General features: G+C 35.9%; 1 protein-coding gene across 3 annotated transcripts in view; it reads right to left on the reverse strand.

Annotated features, from left to right (window-relative positions):
- Positions 1 to 22,833, reverse strand: part of EHBP1 (EH domain binding protein 1) — a 361,704-nt gene that overhangs the window by 173,625 nt on the left and 165,246 nt on the right. For all 3 annotated transcript variants that reach the window (XM_007464127.1, XM_007464125.1, XM_007464126.1), the window contains 2 exons: positions 21,878 to 22,118; positions 10,208 to 10,397 (listed from right to left, as the gene is read on the reverse strand). In XM_007464127.1, the coding sequence (XP_007464189.1) occupies positions 10,208 to 10,397; positions 21,878 to 22,118 (431 nt within the window). The remainder of the gene's footprint in view (positions 1 to 10,207; positions 10,398 to 21,877; positions 22,119 to 22,833) is intronic.

The raw sequence follows: 22,833 nt of genomic DNA on the forward strand, positions 1-22,833 counted from the left end.
TGAATGTCTTTTTATGGCTAATGTTTATCAAAGTTATGGTTGCTGCTCATGGAAATTATAAAGTTCTCATGTGTCTGAATTAATATTTTCAAAATTAAGAAATGTACTAGTAGCATCTTTGGTTATGTATACTCTAAAGCCTCATCATTCAAATATCATAAATACAGAATTGGTAATGCGTAGGACATGGTATGTCAAGTTGTATTAAATAAGTATGTATTTTAAAGTAATTTTTTCTTTCCAAAAAAATTTAGAGGTGTTCTATAGGAAGCACACTTTTTCTGGGAAAAAAAAGCGAATAAGTAAAATAATATCTATATTAAAAAGATTTTACTTGTTTTAGTCAATTCTAAATTTGTGAGAATAGTATGGGCTGAAATGAAGGTAACATCTGCTGTATAAGGTGAAGTTTTGTTAAGTAAATTAAAAATATTAACATGTTTTAAACAAATATATATAAGGGGAACAATATATGATGGAAAAAACTTTTTTACCTTGTGTGAAAATCTTAAGTGCACATTGAAGTCAGGCCAAATGAAGATCTCTGTTTAATATTCGAGTTACTGTGAGTACATGAAAGAATAAACTGTTTTCTATTAAAATTAAAAATAAACTCTGTTGCTTATACTAATCACTCAATTATCTGAGGTTCTTCTGTTTTGTGTACTTAAGAGGTTTAATATAAGAAGTTAAATGTGGATGGTCCTTGTTAAAAAAAAAAAGCCCAGCTATGTTAAATCCTAACTTTTCCAAAGCAGTAAGGAGGTAAGCAGATAAACACTAAAGAGTTTCCACTTCAATAGCATCGACTGCTGCTGGTGGGGGTGGAGGTGGAGAAATAGCTTTAGGATTTTTATCCAAATTAATACATCTTAGAATTAGGAATTCTGATGTAGTACAGATAAACAATTATTTCTTGAGCTTCACGAGGCATTCTGGGCATGAGAATGGTCCCAAACTGTGGAATTTAGTACTAGAACAGAAATATATTTTACTGTAAAGTAGTACTACAAACTTACTTATTAAAGTATCAAATACTTTATAAGTTTACATTCTCAAATTATTAATTTATTCACAATGTATTTTCAATTATTGGCTTTGCTTTTCAATAAGATCATTATTAGAGGGGTTTATCTAACTTTAAAGTCTTCTTTCTGCAGCACTATGTTGAGCGATATTATAATTTTTTTTTTTAAAGGATACAAAAGATTCCTGGGTTACACACTTAAGACCTAATGTAATGATCTAACTACACGCAGGTTTTCAAAGAATATGCTCACACACCCTCAATGAAAATGGCACTAATGAAGACAATATATAGTGTATATATTAATCCTTAGATTACAACTGTTAATCCAGGTATTAAAGAGTTTACATATCCCACAGTAGTTTGGCCTCCTGTACATAAGCTGGTTAAAGAATATCTACTACTATTGAAAATATGTCCTAAACTCTTGCTTGAATGCCATGGAAACAGACAGTAAAAGGAATATTAAGCCATTTTATGATATCTAGTTGCTCCGTTAACTCAATTGTACTGTGATTGTTTTTGAGGCTTCTCCAAGTTCAAGCATGTCAGGCTTGTTCTTCAAGCCTTGCAAATTAGGACTTGTATTAAAAAACAGTGCCAAGTAAGAAGTTTAAGTAAACATAAAACCAACATAGAAACGACTAAAGGAGTTCAGTTTGATTATAAATATCTTCCTCCTCAACACATCAAGTAGTAAAACCAAAAATTCTCATTGGATTTACAGTTTATCTTGTTATGATTTCTTCTTTGACCTATAGTTTATTTGAAAGTATATATATTAATTTTCAAATATATGGGTTTGCTCTAGCTATTGTTTTTTTTTTTATCAACTTCTACATTAATTGCACTTTGGGCAGAAAACATAATTCCCACCCTCTGAAGTTTGTTGAAAATTTACTTTAGAGCCTAAAATATAGTCACTCTCTGTAAAGAAATGAATTCTATGGTGTAGTATTTTATGAGGTCAAAATTGTTGAGTCTTTAAATCTTACTGATATTTTTTAGTTGGCCTATTCCATCAATTATAGAGAGAGATGTGCTATAATTTCTCACTATGATATGGACTACTTGTTTCTTTCTGTGTTCTTTCAAAGTTAGTTCTGTCTGTTTTGAGAATATGTAATTAAGTGGATGCAAGTTCAAAAGTTACTAAGGAATTTCCCACATTCCATTTTGGTTGATTTTATCTCCATGGTGCCATTTAACATGCTCCTCTACCACTCAGTATTTCTTGTAATCTGGTAGTTATTATAACAGTGGCTTGACTAGATCTCAGTTTAATTCTTGGCAAGTATACTTATGGTAGTCCTATATACTTGCTATTGCAATGTATCAGGAAGCACAAAATGCCTGTCTTACTCTTAATTACATTAAGATTGATCACTACAGGGGCTTCCCTGGTGGCGCAGTGGTTGAGAGTCTGCCTGCCGATGCAAGGGACATGGGTTCATGCCCCAGTCCGGGAGGATCCCACATGCCGCGGAGCGGCTGGGCCCATGAGCCATGACCGCTGGGCCTGTGCGTCCGGAGCCTGTGCTCCACAACGGGAGAGGCCGCAACAGTGAGAGGCCTGCGTACCGCAGAAAAAAAAAAAAAAAAAAGATTGATCGCTGCAGATCACTACAGTTAAGTATCAGCCTGATCCATTCATCTATTATAAAACCTTTCCACTAATGATTTTATCAGCCATGCTGACTGTTGCTAGATCCATTATTTCATTAGGGATTATGAAATGGTGAGTTTTCCAATGACATCAGTCTATCTGTATTTCATAGCTAAAATTGTTGTATGAGGAAGAACTTTCCCTCACCAATTATTTAATTATCTTGAAATACATTTTATAGAGAAAAGTCAAGATGAGTACTTGATCTTTTTCCTTTATTTATCAATTTACACAATAATGAGTTGGTGTCCTAGCAACTTCAAAAGTCAACTATTTTGGTATTAACATTACAAAATCATGAATTTTTATATATTTGATGTGTTTCAAACCTTTTACAGGTATTTATTCTTTTTTAATTATGTAAACATGCTCCACTGTCTCCAGCATTTAATGTTATAAAAGCATCTGATAGTAAAATCTTCCCTTTGTAGGTAACCTGCCTTTCAAATTTAAAAGTACTATTGGAATATGTCTAGGTTTGGATCTCATTCCATTCATCTTGCCTGGTACTTGTGAGTGCTTTTTTACGGTACGCAGATCTCTCACTGTTGCAGCCTCTCCCGTTGCAGAGCACAGGCTCCGGACTCGCAGGCTCAGCCGCTCCGCGGCACGTGGGATCCTCCCGGACCGGGGCACAAACCCGTGTCCCCTGCATTGGCAGGTGGACTCTCAACCACTGCGCCACCAGGGAAGCCCCTTGTGAGTGCTTTTAATCTAAGACTCAAATCTTTCTCTGGCTCATAAATTCTTTTCTCTCTCTTTGGTAAATTATTTCCCTCTTTTTATTCTTATTTCTATAACCCTACTATAAATATAGTGAATCTCCTGACTCTATTCTTTATTTTTCCTCCCAGAATTTTAACCTCTTCATCTTTTCACCTTGAATTCTAAAGAGAATTTTCAAGTTTGTTTTCTAACTCATTAATTTGATGTTCTGCAATATACTATCAGTTGTTTATAAGTTTAAAATTAGAAAATTATGCTTTTTCATATCCAAGATATCTTTCCTATTCTCAAATGATTACTTTTTACTATTTTGGGGGGAAATTTTTCAAATCTACAGAAAAGTTGCAAATATAGTACAATAAAAACCCATATATTATTAATCTAGATTCACCCATGATTAATAATTTGTCTCAGATCATTATTTTTGGTACTTGCCCCTGTTTAATTCATTAGTAGAATGTCCAAACAAGTCACACTATAAATACTGATTAGAAGTTCCTTTTAAAAAAACTTTTGTTTCTGTGCTAAGTTTGTTTTACAGAAGGTCATTTGCTCTGATGCTAGGATCAGTCCCCTTTTCTTGACCAGTTTATTTTATTTTATTTATTTACAAAATTTAAGGAGGCACTCATTTTCAGGTTCACACATAACATTGTGAGTGTCCACTTATGAATCAGGCATCTATTGCCAAAATTTAAGGAGACACTAACTCTGGGGTTTAAACAAGTGCCATGTTTACACTTGCATTACCCTGAGAGTTAGTGGCTCCTTAAATTATGCACCCTAGTTGCCTCTCTTGCCTCACCCTAGTCCTGGCCCTGCTGTGCATGCTGTTGAGGGTCTTTTCTTTTCTTTCTTTTTTTTTTTTTTGTTTGTTTCTTATTATTATGGAGTAAAATTTATCCAATACTGGGAACTGAGAAGGGTTCTGTCATAGTTTGTATGAATCTGTTCAAGTGCTCTAAATATATTCCTCTTCATGCAGTAAAGGGTGAGCTAATCAGCGCTTCCTTCACATTTATCATCAGTAATGTATCCTAAAGTGATCCTGCCAATATACATCAATAACACTCAATTCACCATTTATTGCTAACTCCTTAGCCTTTATAAAGCTTTTAGCAAACAAGCCAAACCGAGTCATTAACGTGCTCAAATTATTTACCTTATTCAGGTTCTTTTTCTATGTGTTGGCACTTTTTTTCCCCAATCCTCAACTGGAAAACTGTAACAGGCACCTATTTAGTTACTCTGGAATATAGCGACATAAAAGACCAACTTTTCAAAATCACACGTAATTACTCTACAAAATTTGTTTCAAAAGGCAAGCACCCTAATCATGGTTTGTTTCTTTAAGCAAAATGTAACATTTTATCTCTTCCACTGAATACCGTCAGAAAAATCAAGAGGTAAATTCTGCAACTGAGCAGAAAGAAGTCTAGAAACAGTATGGTAGAATGCAAAAACAAAAAACAAAAACCACAAACAAAAAAACCCAAGCTATCAAAAGTTGAATAGTATTCCCTTCAAAATCAGTTTACTATGTTAACACAATGTTGTCTGAAAAGGTATGGTAGTTTTCAGAGCATAGAATTACTGGTGAGGTTATTGAGAAACTTTTTTTTTGGCACCTACAATGTCAATTCTAAAATATATTTGGACATGTGCACTGTAGGGCCTTGATTAGGGCAAGGCAAGAGAGGCTCGTGGGGCACAAAATTTAAGGAGACACTTCTTCACAGGGGGTGCAAATGAAACTCTGCATCTGCACCACCCTAAAAGTGAATGCCTCCTTAAATCTTATGCTCTAGGCACTGCCTTGCCTCAACTCTAATCTCAGCCCTGGTGCACAAATGGGGCAAATCTGACAAATGCACAGTAGCAGTAACCCACTTAAAAGCCCTTTGCAGTCTGAAAGAACCAGCTGTGTCTTCTACCTACAGTTCTGCAAAAATTTCCTTGTGTTTTTGTAACAAGTAATCCTTTTTGCTTAAGAAAAAAAAATCAACAAAATGGCTTGTTTCTATTAGTCATAACCAAAAGAATACTAACCAATAGAACAGGTGATACATACAGCTGTGCCCTATTTATTCTGTATTATTGAGGAACAGGGTATTCTGGTAAGTAAGGTATTCCAGTAAATAAAAACTTTACAGGTAAGTTAAGCTTACCCTTATCTCACCCTCTGCAAGCCATCACTGAATGCAGTGTAGCATTTTATTTTATAAACTATTGTAGTCAATTAAATTTTGATCTGCATCTTTTAATGATTTTCTTTGGAAGATGAGGCATTTTCAACTTACATGTGAGGCATTTTCAACTTACATGTGAGGAAATTAATAGTTTGGCTGTGTGCTTATTGTATTTCAGCATGAATGGCCCATAGGCACCATTCTGCACAGTTTTGCACAGACAGAAATGGAGGTAAAGAATGTTCCAGAAGGAGGCCTTTATGTATAAAAACTGAAAAGGGTGTTTGCTTTGTGGTTTGAAATTGCTGGTAGAATCAATCAAGGGGACTACTGTCTGACTTTGGTTTACCCTGGGCTTCTCACAGTTTCTGCAATCTGTACTCAAAAACATCCAAGTATAAAACTTGGGTCTCTACCAGCGCTTTCTAGAAAGAGGTAAGAATATGAGTGAGGGCTTGAGTCACTTAGCTGGGTCTTGAGATATGAATGAGGTTTTCACTTTTAGAGATGGAGTAAGTGGACAGAAGTAGCATGGTCAATCACTAGAGCTGTACTAATCAGGATCTTTGAGTGAGCCCTTCTCCATGTGACCAGGCTCATTTCATCATTGAATGTGCAGGGAGACTCCTCTCCATGTTATCATAAGCCTAAGTGTAATTCTTGTGAATTCTTTATTGTCATTGATAGTTGGCTGTTAATATTGTGATTTTTATGGAATTGGGTATACAGTTCTTAATATATACCTTTGCAGATGTATTTGGCAACAATTTCACTTATGTTCCTAAGCTCTCATAACCTGACTTGCACTTTATACTAAATTGTATGAATCATATCTAGGAGTTCAGAGTTATATACTTATTAACTTATATTCACAGTCAGTAAATGGTGATCAGCCACCATTGAGCCTAATTTATCATTTTATTTTATTGCATGCTTGTGCTCTGAATGTCAGGTTACTTCCCTAAATATTGGTCTTTTGTCCTAAGTTGTCTTAAAAAGTTTCATGGTCTTCTTATTTTACAAATGCAGAAATCAATGGTCTAAAGTGAGGAGTTTATGTCGATCTATACCAGTGAGGGGTCTTTAATTGCCTTTAGGGGGTTAGTTTGAATTTAATTTACAATACTGTAAATATTGTAAATAAAATTATCTCTTTGTTTAAATCCTGGTCTTGGTTCTTCTTCATAAATTTTCTTAAAAATAAGTAGTTTCAGGTGACAGGTGGGGGAAATTAATCATCTGGCTAAGCACTTGTTCTATGACACTGAATAGCCTCTGCAGCCAATTGCCACTGAGTGCAGTTTGGCATTTTGTTATCTAAAACAACTGTGGTGTAAATATCCTTTTATTATTCAACTAAAATTTCAGTCTGTTTTTTTTTCAAAAGCTTTATTTGAACTATTGCCTCCTTTTCAGTTTACAAATAAGGAGAATAACTGACCAAGAAGCAAACCTTTTTAAGCATCAGAACTCTAATTTTAATGGAAATATTTTTATGACACTTTCCTGCTTTCCTAAACAGAATATTGTACACAAAGCATAATAAGACTCTCATGTTGACTCAAGGTTGCCAAAATGGTCAATTATTTTACTAAGCTTTAATACTGCAAAGTCTTCAGGACTACTTGGATATATATACAGGTCTATTCCTACGACGAATAAGCCCCATACCACTATGTTTTCTCAGCTGTCATTTATCATCTTTTATCATTGTCAGTATACCATTGATTCAAACCTTCTTCCTTATCTCATACATAATTGTGTAGTTAGTAGCTTCCAATTTCTGTTTTTTCTTTTTTGGTTTGGCAATGGTCCATTTTTTTTTTTTTGCAAGTGAAATCTTACATAAATATAAAAAATAAAAAGGTTTGTGCCATGGAAGTGGAACAGTGGGCCTAGTGACCTGCTGCTAAGCCTCTATACCTGGTTTCCAGTGCACAACACTGAGGTATCTGATGGAACCCCAGGCCACCCCCAAACTAATACCACTGGTCAAATCTAAGAGTGACTTCTTATATTCTGAAGGATGAATTTTTTGGGGGAATGTCATCTGGTATCTTGCACAAAAGGCAACAACAAAAAAGATCCATGATCTCATTACTCAGTAACCTCTGAGTATAACAAACAAAGAGAAAAGAAAAACATTTATAAAGTTAAAAAATTTAAACAACATAGAAAGGTAAAAAAGGAAAAGAAATGGCTTCTTCAATCTTGTGCATACCCACCATTACACCAAGACCTTTCTCCTCAAATGTAACCACTATTAAGTTACTTGTGTTTCCTTCCATAAGGTATATGAGTGTGTATGTGTGTCTATATATATGTGTGAATAAAGCCTTTTAAATAAAACTTTATGTATACAGAAGCTATCATACTATACTCTGTTATGCACTTTGTTTTTTCATTTAATAATATATCAGCAATCTTTTTTTTTTTTTTTTTTTGCGGTACGCTGGCCTCTCACTGTTGTGGCCTCTCCCGTTGCAGAGCACAGGCTCTGGATGCGCAGGCCCAGCGGCCATGGCTCATGGGCCCAGCCGCTCCGCGGCATGTGCGATCGTCCCGGACCAGGGCACGAACCCATGTTCCCTGCATCGGCAGGACGACTCTCAACCACTGCGCCACCAGGGAAGCCCAGCAATCTTTTTTTAAAGTAATCTTTGACAGTTGTGTTTCACATAGTTGAGTTATCCAAACTAACTTCCAGACCAGCAGATTACTGTGCATATGATTGATTGTGTTTCTACTGTCTGTGTCTGAACATGATGAGGCATTTTCTAAGAGAAGCATGGTGGTAAAATGCTCAGCTTTCTCCACAAACATCATTTATTCCATAATGTGTCTACAATGGAACACTATCCTCAAAATAATATAAAAAATAGCTATGTTATACTTTTCTACAACAGAACTTAATCACCGTGTGTAACCATGTTTCTATGGAAAACAGAATTTAGAGTTCCAACTTGGAACTGGAAATACCTCTCTAGACATAGAACAGCACAATGGGAAACATGGGTTTTAGACTTAAAAGACCTCAATTTTAATCCTGGCACTGTCAATACTAGTTTTATCACTTTGAGCAAGTTACTTAACTAAAGTTCAGTTTCTCATATGTAAAAAGGAGATAATGGTATGTATTTCTCAGGCTGTTCTGATCAAATGAAGTAACAGAACATTGCCTGGCACACAAAGTACTGTTAAGTCCCGTTCCATTCCCCTATAAAGGGATTAGGATTTCATGATTAGCTTCAAACTTCAATGGACTACAGAAGGGGGATGGGGCAGGGGAGTAGGCAACGGAGCAGAGATTCAGGGAAACAAGGGACAGGTGTAGGCATTCTTGATGGTTAGAATGGATAAAGCTCCTACATAGCTTCTTGATTCTGAGTAATGCCTCAGTTACTGTCTTTATTTTTGCTCTCATGGGTAAAGGAATTGACCCTCTCCTTTGCTTTATATTTCTACTATCTGCTGCTTTCATTTATAGACCCCACCTCCACTTTCCCTAGACAACAGCAAGACAGAATTTAGTCCTAATTGCTCCTCCTAAAGTTTCACACAGTTAAAAAACAGCTGGTATAAAAACACACCTGTAGACTGACTTCTAGAATGGCAGTGAGGACCTCAGTGAACTCACTCACTCTCCCTCTGAAACAATGAAAATGAAAGCAAACAAACTATTTCAGAACTCTGGCATTTAATGAAAGCCACAGAATGAACTATAAAATCCAAGAGGAACTACTGAAACTTGATGCCCTTGAGAAAAGCAGCAGCCCAGGCACCTGAGGTGGAATATGGTCCAGATAGCACATAATTAATGGAAATGCCAGTTCCAATCCTGTCTACTGGCTGGGGAACCCGTGATCTTTATCCCTCTGAGGTCAAGCTCATCTCATTTCCCCCCTAACTACCTGTGAGAATTAAATAATGTTATATGGTGACAACACCAACAACAAAACACTCATGAGTATGGTCATGAGTTATTTACCTCAAAAAACTTGCTAAATCCAACATCTCTAGCTTACACATGAAAGATATACTATTTGCAGTCAAACCATTTAAAAGCTTTAGACTTTGTTTCAACACTGTGCTTCACCTTTCCATGAAGTTATTATCCATTAATATTTCTAAAAAAGAATGACAATAAGGCCAAAACTGTAATCTGACATAAACCAAAATGACAATACTGATATTCTTTGGCAAAGTATTTCTCTGCACTGAGCCTCAACCTTTCTAGTACGTTTATCAAAAGATGATTTCTACATCTTCCTCTGTATTAGAGTAAGCTGTTTCTCATGCCTAGATGTTTTAAAGTATCCTTTCTTCAAAGCAACAATGCTACAATCCTAATGCCTTTCTTCCTCTGATTTCAAGACAGCATTTTAAAAACAAATCTTAACCCAAAATATCCATTCCATACTGTACCATAAATTTATAGACTCCCAAACGTATATACAATGTTGCAGTATAATGGATTTACTTATATTTTACTTTTATATCATCAAAAATAGCTAATAATGACTTTTCTTAATTTGAATTAAATTGCATGGGGAAAACAAGCAAACACTAATACATGTTTTACTAAGATTAAACTCCTACCTTAGGAGAAGTGGAGAGATCTCTTCCTGCAGACATAACTGTGTTTTCATTTACTCCTCCTGTCTTTGGTGAGACGGCTGGTGGGGCCGGGACTTTTCTCTTTACTCTCCTTTCAGTTTCCAGTTCTTGAACTGGACTTACCAAATTATTTGGAGGAGGAGTTGGTTTAGGTTCATAAAAAGGATTTGATCTAAATGAAAGAAGAATTATTGTTAAATGTCTTTATAAAAGTAGTTTACTCCCAATTAAAATACCATAATATTTTCATTTATAAAACTAGAACATACTGAAAATGATAAGGAAAAACCCAAACCAATGATAACTTACAATCTGGAAATAGGCACTCTCAATCTTTTGTTAATCATTAACAATAAAACTTTCCCTTTTAAAAAGTATTTTTAAATCTTTAAAATACTAAGTCATACTCAGCTCTGCTATATACAGACGCTTGGGAAAATGTTTGTAATAAGAGTAAATCCTACATATTTTCCATACCCACAGAAGAGGAAATAAGATGAGAAAACATTGATTTTTTTTTATGCTCCCTCACCAAACTTTTTTTTTCTTGAATTTCTTCTCTTCCTCTGTGTTAAATTCCCTTCCCATTAGGGACCATCTTTGAGAAGTTCATTCAGTGAGGTTCCTTTTTTTTTTTTTTTTTTTTTTTTTGCGGTACGCGGGCCTCTCACTATTGTGGCCTCTCCCGTTGAGGAGCACAGGCTCCGGACGCGCAGGCTCAGCGGCCATGGCTCACGGGCCCAGCCGCCCCGCGGCATGTGGGATCTTCCTAGACCGGGGCACGAACCCACGTCCCCTGAATCGGCAGGCGGACTCTCAACCACTGCGCCACCAGGGAAGCCCCAGGGAGGTTCCTTTAATAGCAAATTCTTCCAGGCATTGAAAATGTCTTCATTTCAGCCTCAAACTTAAATGATAGTTTAGCTGGGTAGTTTATTCTAGTTGTTAGTTAACTCATCTCAGCACTTTGAAATATTAGCCCCCTGTTGGTTTAATATTGGTCTTTTGTAAGTCATCTTTTGTCTCTGGTTGCTGCCTAAGATTAAGATCTCTTTATTTCTGGTTTTGAGCAATCTTACTAGAACATGTCTAAGTGTGTATTTCTTTTAAGTTTATCCTGTTCCAGAGTCCTTGAATCTTCTGTGTCTGGAGATTCATGTGTTTCACTAGTTCTGAAAAATTATCAGCCATTATATCTTTGATAGCCTCTTCTTTATTTTCTCTATTCTCTTCTCTAGAAAATCACATTAAATATGTTGAATTACCTCTTTCCTTCATATTTTTACAAGTTTTTATTTCTCCTGTGCTACATTCTGGATAATTCCTTCACATCTATAATCCAGTTAACTTCTTCACTTTTCATCTGTGTCTAATTTAATGTTCAATTCTCCATGAATTTTTAATTTCATAAGCATATTTCTTCATATGGCTGTGTGTATAATACCTTAGGTACAAAAGATCTGAGTCATTAATCATTTTATACATATTTATTTTATAGTCTCTATCTGATAAATCTGTCATTTGAATTCCTTGGATTTATAATCCTTGTGTTTCTTTTGTCTCCTGACTCTTTCTCTTAGTAAACTATTTCCTTGTGTATTTTGTAATTCTAGATTGTGAGTTCAGGACTTGATCTGAGGAAATCTTGTGTAGTTGCTGGGAGTCCCTCTGTTCAGAGTGTTTCATGCTTGCATTTGCCAAGCAGTTTAGGAGCCACTTTGTTTCTTACTTTCTTGGCTTGGGGGTTCCCAGATCATCCTGCCAGCATAGTGTCAAATCCACATGAAGGTAGGCCTATGCTTATAACTTCTTAGGGAAGTCTTTTTTTTTCTCTACCTGAGTCTAGCCCAGGCAGAAAATCTTCCTTGTTAACTCCCTTTATGAGTAGATATTTTTCTAGTTACTTATCCGTAAACACAAGTATCTGGTGTTTATGATGATTATTCCTCCTGTTACACAGTAATAAACTTTTATTCTGGCTATTATTTGTTTGTTGCATTTTTTTCCCCAACACCAGTCTGTTCCCTAGAATTCAATATCTTTATGCATAGTAACAAGAGAATTTCTGAGTCTGCAAAGCTAAGAACCAGATCACCCAAACATAATAATTACACCAAGGGAACTCCACTTAGTTATATAAAGTCTGTACTGGTGATAGCCTTCTGTGTTCAGTTATGCATGTTCTTTTAACTGTAACAGTACCAGGTTCATTTAGAACCAATAACGAAGTATCTACATCTCTGCCTAAAGTCAGTCAGCTCTCACAAGACTCAGGGGACCAAGTGTATCTAGACCAGAGAGGGGAAATATACCATACTTGTGATGTCACTCTCACTCTGTACTCATTTCAACAGTTAGTGTCTTGTGACTTCTTCCCATTGAGCTGGGGATATAGCCTCAGAATCTCTCTCACCTCTGCTCAGGCCTTGCAGAGTTATTTTTCAAACTCTAGGAGTAGTTCAAAGGGAGGTAAAAATAAAGAAATGGGCTAAAAAAATTTTTTTTAACTCTAAAACTTAGAAAAGAAAAAAATCTCCCCTCTCCCCCTCAAAACTTACTATTTGCTTAACTGATGTTAAATGTTTCAGGACTGAACAAACCCACTACAATCTAAATGAATTAATTGAATCATGTGAACTATTTGGGTGATTTTTTTTTTTTTTTTTGCGGTACACAGGCCTCTCACTGCTGTGGCCTCTCCCGTTGTGGAACACAGGCTCCGGATGCACAGGCTCAGCGGCCATGGCTCACGGGCCTGGGCCCAGCCGCTCCGTGTCATGTGGGATCTTCCCGGCCCGGGGCACGACCCCACGTCCCCTGCATTGGCAGGCGGACTCTCAACCACTGCGCCACCAGGGAAGCCCCTTGGGTGATATTTTAAAAAATTATTCCTGGTTACACCTCTCTATAACAAATTTCCACAGTAGTTTGTAAGATGGTAGCTGCTACAATATTCATTATTAATTTGTCATATAAGTATGGTTAGTTTTTAAAAAAAACTTAGAAGTGTTAGAGGATAGATATTTCTATTACAGAAGGATCTGTGCTTGACAGAGAAAAAAATGACAGAATTCCTTATACAGGCAATTTTTTCAGTGTGCTTTATATAATTGAATTTACAATACTAAGTTGCATGAAACTTTTATAAAACTTATCTAGCATGTATAACAAAGATATCTAGATACCGTCCTTTTTCTTCATGTCTCTCTGCCTCCCTCTAACCACCTGAATATTGGTATTCTTTATATACTGAAGGTAAATGCAAGTAGAAAAGCTCAGATAAACTAATTTCCAAAGTTGGTTCCTGAGGGTCATAATAAATACTAGAAACATAACAAAATGGACATTTTCTTGAAACAATTAGAGCTGTGTTTTTCAATCCATTTTACAGTATGACATGTAGTAAAAATGAAATTTGTATGCTATGCTAGAGTGAACATAGGAAGCTGCTGGAAATTGAAGGTACCAAGGACTCCAGCTGCCCCAGACCATGCCTGACAGCCAAGAATACTAGGGGAATCAGTATCTCTGCAGGCCTGCAAGCCACCTGTGAGACAACAGTGTTCTAGGCACCACTGGTTAGGTACTAAATCATAATAAGGACAAGAAGCCTCTACTTACAAGGGCTTTAAATGATCCTCCATCTAGATCAGAGATTTCTAACTAAAACTTAATTTCCTACTCTCTAAGAGTGAACTGGATATACTTCCATGTATATGAAATATCCAAAACAGTCAAATCCATACAGAGAGAAGGTAAATTAGTAGTTTTCAGGAGATGGGGAAAAGGATTAATTGGAACTAACTACTAATATATATGGGATTTCTTTTTGGGGTGACAAAAATGTTCTGAAATTAGAGAGTGATGATGGTTGCACGACACAGTGAACAAACTAAAAACCACTGAAGTGTACAATTCACAGTGTGGCATTTTATGTTATGTGACGTATATCTCAATTTAAAAAGTGCTATTTTAAGAAGAGTAAATAGGAATAGTACATATATGTGATTATGAACAGTACTCCCTTCTCTGTAATGACAAGAATTATATAATTTCTGATAAATACATTAAAAAAATACTTAAACAGTAAGAAAAAAATTATTTAAGGAATTAGCATAACTTCCACATTCTGTTATCATCTATGATGTGAATAATCTGTTTCAAGGCTTCTTACATCACTCTGAATAAACAAGAATCATTTTTATTCTTATACTGTACACTTGAGTAATAGATTAGTTATATCATTAACTCACTGTGAACTAAAAACTCATCAGTTATGTTAAGTGGAAAACTGGACAGAATAACTTTAAATGACATTATTCATTGTTTAAAAATATAATTAATCCAAGAAAAAGAATTACAGAAAGAAAAACTAAAGTTGATTAGAAACAGTACTCACAAACATAGTGAAGCAAGGGTGGAACAAAATCTGTAGTCTTTTCCTCTCAATTTGAAAACTTATTTTTCATTGAAAACACAATTCAAATGTATTAAAATGAGTGTGTAGCTTCCCTGAATAAACTTCAACGACAATTTCCCTTGAGAAACTGACACACAACCATACTGGAAATGATTTCACGCTGGACCTCAAAAGTCACTTCATAAATGTTTTGAAAAATATTACTGCCCTATCAGTTTTCACTTTTGCTACATAACCAGAATGGCTGAACTAACCCCCAAACACGAGAAAACTGAGCAACCCATACAGTTGCTAAGTGTAAAGGACACATGCTGATGGATAATGCTGATGGATAATGCTGAGTTTCTGAAGGTTGTTTTAGAACATCAAAGAACACAGCACTATTTATTTGTGAGAGTTTTATGTTAGAGGATCCAGGAAGAGTTTGGTAATGGAAGATGAATCATATAGGCTTTTCACTTGATGAAAGGTCATAAGTTTATTACTGAAGTTAAGAACAAATTCTGGAAGATTTCTGCTACTTAAGTTGGACCTACAAACTTTTGGAGAAAAAGATGAGAAATACCAAGTAAGTAACACAGAGTTCTTCCTGGACATTAGCTGATGAGCAATCTTTAGAATTTATGGATGTGTTCCTTCAAAAAAGCTGAGTGTTTATACACTACCTCTGGTAACCTCAGATGAATGAGCAGTTTAGAATGCTCTTTATTCATGGGAAACTTTGTAAAGGCTATGACATTCATGTGGAAAAAAGAATGGTCAAAAGGAAACACCTAGTCATTCTGATTTTAGTTTTTATTAAGGCATTTTAAAAGTTTAAGCAAACACTGGATGTCTCTTTAATTTGTTAATAGGAGAGAGGAGGGTGTGTGTATGTTGTGTAATATTCATGCATTTTTGGAATGACTGAATGCTTGTATTTAAAGTTTGCATTTACATTCAAATACTCTAGGTGTATGGCTATTACTCAGCACCTACACCACCCATGAGAAATTTTATTTTGATCACACATTAGCTATTTCAAAGAAAACAAATATACGTGGATGGATCTAGAGATTGTCATACAGAGTGAAGTCAGAAAGAGAAAAACAAATATCGTATATTAACGCATATATGTGGAACCCAGAAAAATGGTACAGATGAACAGGTTTGCAGGGCAGAAATTGAGACACATGTAGAGAACAGATGTACGGACTCTAAGTGGGGAAAGTGGCGGGGGTGGCGGGGGTGGTGGGGGCGGTAGTGTGATGAATTGGGCGATTGGGATTGACATGTATACACTGATGTGTATAAAATGGATGACTAATAAGAACCTGCTGTATAAAAAAATAAATAAAACAAAATTGAAAAAAAAAGAAAACAAATATAACAACTTTAGCAAGAGTAGAGCAAACTTTTTCAACCCCTGTATAGTTATTAATTACTATTGAGATCTGAACCTGGGTTTGGAATCAGATGATTATTTTGATGTAATTCCCATACTTATAGGAGGGTTAGAACATTTTTAGGTTTTATCAAAACCTAGCCATGCCCATGGAAGCATGTAGCACATGTGAGAGTAATTAGCCATGTGTTATAAAATGAGGACAGGTTGAAAAATGCAGTTCCAGAGCAGCAGAAACCAAGTCAACTACCTCATTCTTTCAAACAAGTCTTTCAAATATTTGAACTTGGTTATTATAGTTCCCTTAAACCATCTCTTTTCTAAGTCAAATAGTACCTATGCCCTCAATCACTGCTCATTTGATGTGGTTTCTGGACATTTTAATGACTCTGGTGCTCTACTGTTAACGCTCTGAATCATCAATCCCCCTTTTAAAGTGCAGTATCTAGAACTAAAATACTGCTCAAAATGGGAGTTGACCAATGCACAGGAGAGGGAGGACATTTCTCCCTTCACACAAAGCAACTGTTCCCAACTTTCATACATCAAAGGAGCCTTTTTATTGTTCCCCTCTCAACCCATACATTCCATATTTTGAAAGATTTTCCTACTACACTGCATTTTGAAAGAAATAACTATTTTCCCCAAGATCTAAATAATGTTAATATGATAAAATTCAGTATTTCCAAGGAAAGCAAAGGCCCATATAGCCTCACTGCAAGTAAACATATAATTATTATTTAGCTTTTAAAAAATGTTAAATATTCTGTAGATCTCCCCTGTTACACATCAATTATTTTCAACAAACAGACCTAAAAGCCCAAGAATTCCAGGCTGGGAATCACTCATGTGACACAGTATTTCTGTTAATAAAGTTAAACATTGCTGTGGTTTTCTTTCTTTTTTTTTTTTAACAGCTTTATGTACATATAATACAGTAAATGGCACATATTTAAAAAGTATAACTTGATGAGTTTTCTACATATGTATACAAGTGTGAAACCATCAGTACGATCAAGACTACAAACATTTCCAGTTCTCCAAAAGTTTCCTTGTATCCCTTTTAATCCATATCTCCCTCCACCTCCAATCTCAGGCAACTATGCATCTGCTTTCTCTCGAAACAGATTGTATTTTCTAGAGTTTTAGATAAAGGATAGCATACAGTATATGCTCTTTTTTGGTCTGGCTTCTTTCACTCAGCATAATAATTTTTAGATCGATCCATGCAGTTATATGTATCCATAGTTTGTTTTTTATTACTGAGTAGTATTCCACTGTATGTATATACCACAATTTGCTTATCTATTTTCCTATTGATGGACACTGGGGTTATTCCCATACCTTGCTATTATGATAAATAAAGCTGTTAAAATATTCATGCACAAATCTTTTTGTGGACATACACTTTGATTTCTCTTGGGTAAATACCTAGAATTAGAATGGCTAGGTCAACAGGTATATGTTTAACATTTTAAGAAACTGCCGAATTGTTTTCTAAAATAGTTCACCATTTAGAACTTTGAGAGTTCTGAGAGTACCAGTGGCTCCATGTCCCTGACAGTACCTGGTGTAGTAAGTCTTAAATTTTAGCAATTCAAGTTGGTGTGTAGTGATATCTTATATGGTTTTAATTTGCATTTTCTTGATGACTAAGATGTTGGGCACCTTTTTGTGTACACATTGGCCATTCTTACATCTTCTTTTGTGAAATGTCTGTTCAAATCTTTTCCCTCTTTAAAAAAGATAGTTTGTCATTATTGAGTTAAGAGTTCTTTACATATTCTTGATAGAAGTCTTGCCAGAGGGCTTCCCTGGTGGCGCAGTGGTTGAGAGTCCGCCTGCTGATGCAGGGGATGCGGGTTTGTGACCCGGTCCGGGAAGATCCCACATGCCGCGGAGCGGCTAGGCCCATGAGCCATGGCCGCTGAGCCTGTGCGTCTGGAGCCTGTGCTCTGCAACGGGAGAGGCCACAACAGTGAGAGGCCCACGTACTGCAAAAAAAAAAAAAAAAAAAAAGAAAGAAAGAAGTCTTGCCAGATAGGTGTTTTGCAAAGAATTTTAGCCAAACTGTGGCATGCCTTTTCATTTTCATAAGTGTCTTTTGAAGAGAAAAAGGTTTAATTTTGAAGAAGTCCAAATTATAATTTTTTTCCTTTGACTCTGTGTTTTTTGCATTCTGTTCAAGAAATTTTTGCCTACCCCAAGTTCACTAAGATTTTTCTCCTATGCTTCCTTCTAAAAGTTCCAGGGTTTTAGTTTTCCCTTTTAGATGTATAATCTATTTTTAGCTAACTTTTGCATTTGTTATGAGGTAAGGACTGTAGTTCTTTTCTGGAGGGGTGGGGGGATACAGGCCTTTAGTTGTTCTGGCACCATTTGTTGTAAAGATTATCCTTGCCTGACTTCCTGTGCTACTTTTGTCAAAAATCAATTAGCAAAAAAAAAAAAAAAAAAATCAATAAGCAATATATGTGTGGATCTACTTCTAGATTTTCATATTCTCTTTCATTTAACTATATGTTTACTTCAAGCCAATTCCATGATGTCTTGGTTAATGAGTCTTGAAACTGGAGAGCACAGGTCCTCCAACTTTGTTCTTTGTTTTGAAACTTTGTTTCAAAATGGTTTTGGCTATTCTAGGTCCATTGTATTTCTATATACATTTTAGAATTAGCTTTATCAATTATTACCAAAAAAAATTCCAAAATTTTGATTGGGATAGCACTGAATCTACAGATCAATTTGAATCCATGGCCGTAATATTTCTTTCCATTGTTTTCTTTCAGCAACCTTTTGCTGTTTTCAGCATACAGGTATTGCATTGCACATCTTTGTTCAAATTTATCCTTGAGTTTTGGTTTGTTTGTTTTTTGGATACTTTTGTATATGGTATTTTATAGTTTTCTATTTCTGATAGTTAATTGTTACCATTGAGAAATACATCTGAATTTGTATACTGATCTTGTATCCTGTAACCTTGCTAAATTTACTTTTTAGTTCTAGTAGACTTTTTAGAGATTCCTTATGATTTTCTACATAAATAATTATGTCATCTGTGAAAAAAAGATAGTATTGTATATCCTCAAATAACATGTATAAGAAGCTTAAAATAGTATTTTTCAATTTCCCCATGCTCAGCCTTTGTATGACTACTGTCATATGTTTTACTTCTACCTCTGTTCCCAAACCCAGAATATATTATTATTTAAACTTTAAAGTCAATTATCTTTTACAGAGATTTAAAAAAATAAGACATGTATTTTATATATACTATTTATTTGCCATTTCCTGTGCTCTTCGTTCCTTTGTGCAGATCCAAATTTCCAAGTAGTGTCAATTTTCTCCTGCTTGAAGGACTTCTTTGTAATATTTTTTGCAAAGCAAGTCTGATAATTATGAATTATCTCAGTTTGTGCATGTCTGGAAATGTCCATTACCTAGACTTTTTTTTTTTGGCTGGAAATAAAAATTTGTGTTGGCAGGTTTTTTTCTTTCAGTACTTATATACCACCCCACTATCTTCTGACTTGAATTGTTTTTGTTGAGAAGCCTGGCAGTAGTTTTCTTCATCATTCTTGTGGTTCATTTTGGGGTTCATTCAGCTTCTTAGACCTGTAGGTTTATATATTTTGTTAATTGCTAAAACTTTCAGCCATTATTTCCTCAAATATTTTTTCTGTTCCCTCATCTTCTTTCCTCTCCTTTTGGAATTCCAGTTACACTTTAGATTGCTTGAAGTTGTCCCACTGATCCTCTGTTCATTTTTTTCCCCTTTATGTCTTTTTTTTAAAAATAAATTTATTTATTTATTTATTTTATTTTTGGCTGCGTTGGGTCCTTGTTGCTGCACACAGGCTTTCTTTTAGTTGCGGCAAGCGGGGGCTATCCTTTGTTGCGGTTCGTGGGCTTCTCATTGCGGTGGCTTCTCCTGTTGCAAGCATGGCTCTAGGCACGTGGGCTCAGTAGTTGTGGCTTGAGGGCTCTAGAGCACAGGCTCAGTAGCTGTGGCACACAGGCTCAGTTGCGCCGAGGCACGTGGGATCTTTCCAGACCAGGGCTCAAACCCGTGTCCCCTGCATTGGCAGGCAGATTCCCAACCACTGCACCACCAGGGAAGCCCCCCGCCACTTTATGTTTTAATCTGGAGTTTCTATTGCAAAGTCTTTAGGGTCACTAATACTTCCTTCTGCAGTATCTAATGTTAATCCCATCCAGTGTATTTTTCATCAGATTCTGTATATTTCATCTTTATAAACTGAATTTGGCCTTTTTTTTTTTGTCTTGCATGCTCATGCTTTCTTCCACCTTCTTAAATATCTGGAGTATATTTATATAATAGTTAAATTACCACACTTGTCTATTAATTCCATCATCTGTACCATTTCTGCATTCCTATCTAAGGACTGAGTTTCCTCCTCATTATTAGTCAGATCTTCCTGCTTCTTTACATGCCTGATAAATTTCTGATTGGCTGTCAGACATTGTGAATTTTATGTTTTGGATGCTTAATTTTTTGGTATTCCTTTTAATATTTTGGGGCTTTGTGTGGGATAGTTACATGGAATCATTTTGGTTCTTTTGAGCTGTGCTTTTAATCTTTGCTGGGAAGGCCCAAAACAGCCTTTAGTCTCGGGCTGTTCCCCCACTACTGGCAAAATATCCTTCTGAGGACTCAATTTGATGTCCCATGTGTTAGGAAGTCTTTCCTCTCTGGCTGGTGGAAACCCAAACTATTCTTAATCCTGGGTGAACTCCAGGGATTGTTCTGTCTAATTGTCTGTCCTCAATAACTTCCTCATATGCGTACTCTGATCAGTACTCAGCTAAAGACTCAAGAGAAACTTTCTACAGATCTCTGAAACTCTTTATGAGTAGGCTGTTCCTCTCTGAGACTCTGCCCACAAGTTCTAGCCACCTCAGTACCTCCAAAGTCCAAACTCTGCCTCCTCAATGCAAGGAGATTCTGGGGTGTTTGGGTTCTCTCTCCCTGAATCGCGGTTGGAAATTCTCTCCCATAAATAAAGCTTGGACAAATGTAGGGCTCACATTCTTCATTTCTTTTCTCTCAGGGATCCTGTGCTATTTGTGTCCAATGTCTGAAAACAGTTGTTTCATACATTTTATTCAGTTTTTTACTTGTGTAAGACAGAAGCTATATCTAGTCTATGCTACTCCAGCATGGCTGGAAGTTTTACTGTTGCTTTTTAAACATACTTAGGGCCACAGTCTGCGGCTACATGGGTTGCAATGTGGAACTCCAGAATACAATGTGAACATACCTTGCTCCTATCCCCAATCTAGATTTGAGTAAAACAGAAACCCTTACCACACTGACTATTAATATACTAAGCTTGTGGTCAATAAACCTCTCATTTGGGTAAGAATAATGATTCAAATGCAGATAATTCCTAATTTATAAATGTCATGATCTCATTGTTTGGCATTTGAATAAATCTTCTCATCAAATCAATATCACAGATGATTATTTGGTTCCCACAATATACCCATAACATAACTGAAGTGTAATGCCTTCAGTAATCGATTAAAAACACCTAAGTACCATTTATAACATGGTTGCTGTGGGAAGACACAACTGGAATTCTAACCAGAGATTCCAAGAACGTGTTTCCTTCATTTGTTAGTTTAGGGTGCACACATAATCATATGGAAGAGGGTGGGAGAATGAGGGTCAAGACTGTAAAAATTTGGATGGGGGATGAGATAGATACTAACATGTAAACTATATATTAACATAGGGACAGACCTCTTTTTACCCATCTAAAGGTATATTACAGAAAGATCTCTTTAGTTAAAATATGATGATAGCAAAATGAAGTGTACTTACTCATCCAACTCCTCTTCTTCAGCTTTAGAACTATCAGCATAGAGATACTTGCTCATGTCCACCGGTCTTATATTTTTTCTTTTTGTAGACTGGGGAGGAGAATCCTTTACAGTTACAAAGGCTTCTGGCTCATCAAATGGGTTCAAGTACTGTGGAGTCTGTACCTCTTTAAAGGGATTATAGCTGTTATTATAAAAGGATTCTTCTGGTTTTTTAGGTGAAACTGTTTCAGTGATTTGTTCTATAAAACAATAGCAAAAGATGAATTAAATCAAATTAATACTATCTGATATTTTCTTACATATTTAGTGTTTTCAAAAATATTCAATCTTGAATTAATAAACTCTATGGGGTTGAAAGAGTGCAGATCAATAATACGTTTTATGAAATTGAGTTATTTGTAGTGAGGTGGATGGACCTAGAATCTGTCATACAGAGTGAAGTAAGTCAGAAAGAGAAAAACAAATACTATATGTAACACATATATATGGAATCTAAAAAAAAAAAAAAGGTCTGAAGAACCTAGGGACAGGACAGAAATAAAGATGCAGACACAGAGAATGGACTTGAGGACACAGGGCGGGGGAAGGGTAAACTGGGATGAAGTGAGAGAGTGGCATGGACTTATATATACTACCAAATGTAAAATAGATAGCTAGTGGGAAGCAGCCGCATAGCACAGGGAGATCAGCTCGGTGCTTTGTGACCACCTAGAGGGGTGGGATAGGGAGGGTGGGAGGGAGACACAAGAGGGAGGAGATATGAGGATATATGTATATGTATAGCTGATTCACTTTGTTATAAAGCAGAAACTAACATACCATTGTAAAATAATTATACTCCAATAAAGCTGTTAAAAAAAAAAACAAACATAAAATTGTCAAAAAAAAAAAAAAGTTTTAGAGGGGCTAAGTCCAGAAGATGTGATATCTAAGATCTCTGTCTACTTCTCCAGG

The sequence above is a fragment of the Lipotes vexillifer genome, unplaced genomic scaffold (assembly GCF_000442215.2).
Source record: "Lipotes vexillifer unplaced genomic scaffold, Lipotes_vexillifer_v1.1 scaffold311, whole genome shotgun sequence".
NCBI lineage: Eukaryota > Metazoa > Chordata > Mammalia > Artiodactyla > Lipotidae > Lipotes > Lipotes vexillifer.